This window comes from Myotis lucifugus, unplaced genomic scaffold, assembly GCF_000147115.1.
Source record: "Myotis lucifugus unplaced genomic scaffold, Myoluc2.0 scaffold_453, whole genome shotgun sequence".
Lineage (NCBI taxonomy): Eukaryota > Metazoa > Chordata > Mammalia > Chiroptera > Vespertilionidae > Myotis > Myotis lucifugus.
The window spans coordinates 691,417-693,208 of record NW_005871501.1 but is presented as its reverse complement, the minus strand read 5'-3'; the positions used below and the strand labels follow the sequence as shown (position 1 = coordinate 693,208).

The 1,792-nt window shown below is 49.9% G+C and overlaps 1 protein-coding gene across 1 annotated transcript in view; it reads right to left on the bottom strand.

Moving 5' to 3' along the window:
* The window catches only part of LOC102425291 (protein Daple-like), a 31,652-nt gene that overhangs the window by 7,802 nt on the left and 22,058 nt on the right, over positions 1-1,792 (bottom strand). The window contains exons 15-16 of the mRNA XM_023744356.1: positions 1,543-1,686; positions 1,249-1,306 (exon numbers count right to left, since the gene is read on the bottom strand). Of these exons, the coding sequence (XP_023600124.1) occupies positions 1,249-1,306; positions 1,543-1,686 (202 nt within the window). The remainder of the gene's footprint in view (positions 1-1,248; positions 1,307-1,542; positions 1,687-1,792) is intronic.

The following is a 1,792-nucleotide window of genomic DNA, read 5'->3' as shown; positions in this document are numbered from 1 at the left end:
CCTAATATCATCAGAAACACTCATATAGCTTGTCCCAAAATTCACGCATGATTTGCAATTGAATTTAGTTGCATATCTTGCGTGAATTTTGGGACACCCGATATAATTACATATTGTTTTTGTGATTAATCACTATGCTTTAATTTTGTTCAATTTGTAACAATTAAATTGGGGTCACCACAACATGAGGAACTGTATTAAAGGATAGTGGCATTAGGAAGGTTGAGAACCACTGCTCCTGGTCCTCTGTCCTGCCCAAACAAAGCAGATATTTTTGAAAAACAAACACAACAAAAAAATAATTATTGTACCAGCATTCCAAAATTTTAAGTTTCCATCAACATTCAGATATCTTCTTCTCAGAAAAAAAAAAAAAAGCATAAAGAAGGATGACCTGGCAGCCAGACCTGCCTCCCAGCTGACAGCCTCTAGCTGGGTGTATTCTCCACCAGGGCCTGGTCTATCGCTGACTCTCCTTCCCCACCTGCTGGACCTGCCTGGCCACTGCAGGCAGCTGAGTTTACAGCCCCACAGCACATGTTAAATCAGGGCTGTGCAAAGGAAGGCTTCATGTGGTCAAGCCTCTAGGTTGAGGCAAGACCTGGATTTGAATCCTGCCTGTGCCACTAACTAGGAGCATTGACCATGAACAAGTTGTTTAATCTCCCTGAGCCTGTTTTCTCCTCTGTTGCTCTGGTTTTTTTAAAGGATAACAATAGCTCAATCAATTATCATGATTCACAGTATAATGTGAATACTGAACCTGTTCCCACCGGTTCTTGGGAGTCTCTGGTCACATTGTGTCAGCTGATCAAGACACAAAGACGCCTCCTGTAATACACTCAGAGCCAACAGCACCATACCTGGGTCCAAATGACCCTTGAGTGTCACTCGTACATTCCCCGTAAGGCCCAGCGCTTGGGAACACTAGACAGCACTTCAGCACTCCATTTGGGAGCCATTTCAAACAGCGAAATCATCACCAAAACGCACAAAAATGAATACCATGGCACTCAGGGGCCCATGAAGGGGAGGATGGTAGGTGAGAGCTGAAAAAAGGCTGGGGTCAAAGGCCTTGTTCAACCTCAGCTGCAAATGTGCACATCAGGCGACTCCAGTATCTCCCACACTGGGCACGTCCATGACAGGCCACGGGCACTGATTTGGGGGTCACCAGTACAGTTCATCCAGGAGGTGAATTCACAAATGGGAATGCGTGAATGCTGAGACTGAGCATCCCTCCCTCACAGGATTGCTGGTGTTAGAGGATGCAGGTGCCCCTGCCCAACAGTCATCAGCATCATAACTGTGGGAGGGGAGATTGTCCAAACCTAGACAATGCCCCATCCCAGCTGCCGAGTTATTCGTTCCGGCCACCAGCTGGAGTCCCCTTTACCTCGTTGCCCACCAGCTGCCTCCAGGGCACGGTTGGTAAAAATGCACCATCACCAGGGGTCTCACTTGAGCTCAGCTCAGCGGGTGCTGAGTGAGTGGGTCAGACTGACATCCGGGCAGAGGTGCTGCAGGGGGCCTGGCGGTTACCTGTCCAGCTCTCCCTGCAGCCTCTGGTTCTCCTCGGTGGCCATGGCGCTGGTCCTCTGCTCCTGCTGCAGAGCCTCCCGCTCGGTGGTCAAGAGCGTCCCCAGCTGCTCCAGCGCCGCCTTATGTTGGAGCTGGTCCTTGTATCTGTTGAAGGAAAACACACCCACTAGGAATGGGCACCCAGGGAGACCTCAAAGCCAGGGTGAGCAGCTTCTCTCTGCAGAGCTGAGGGAGAGGGTGATGGGCAGGG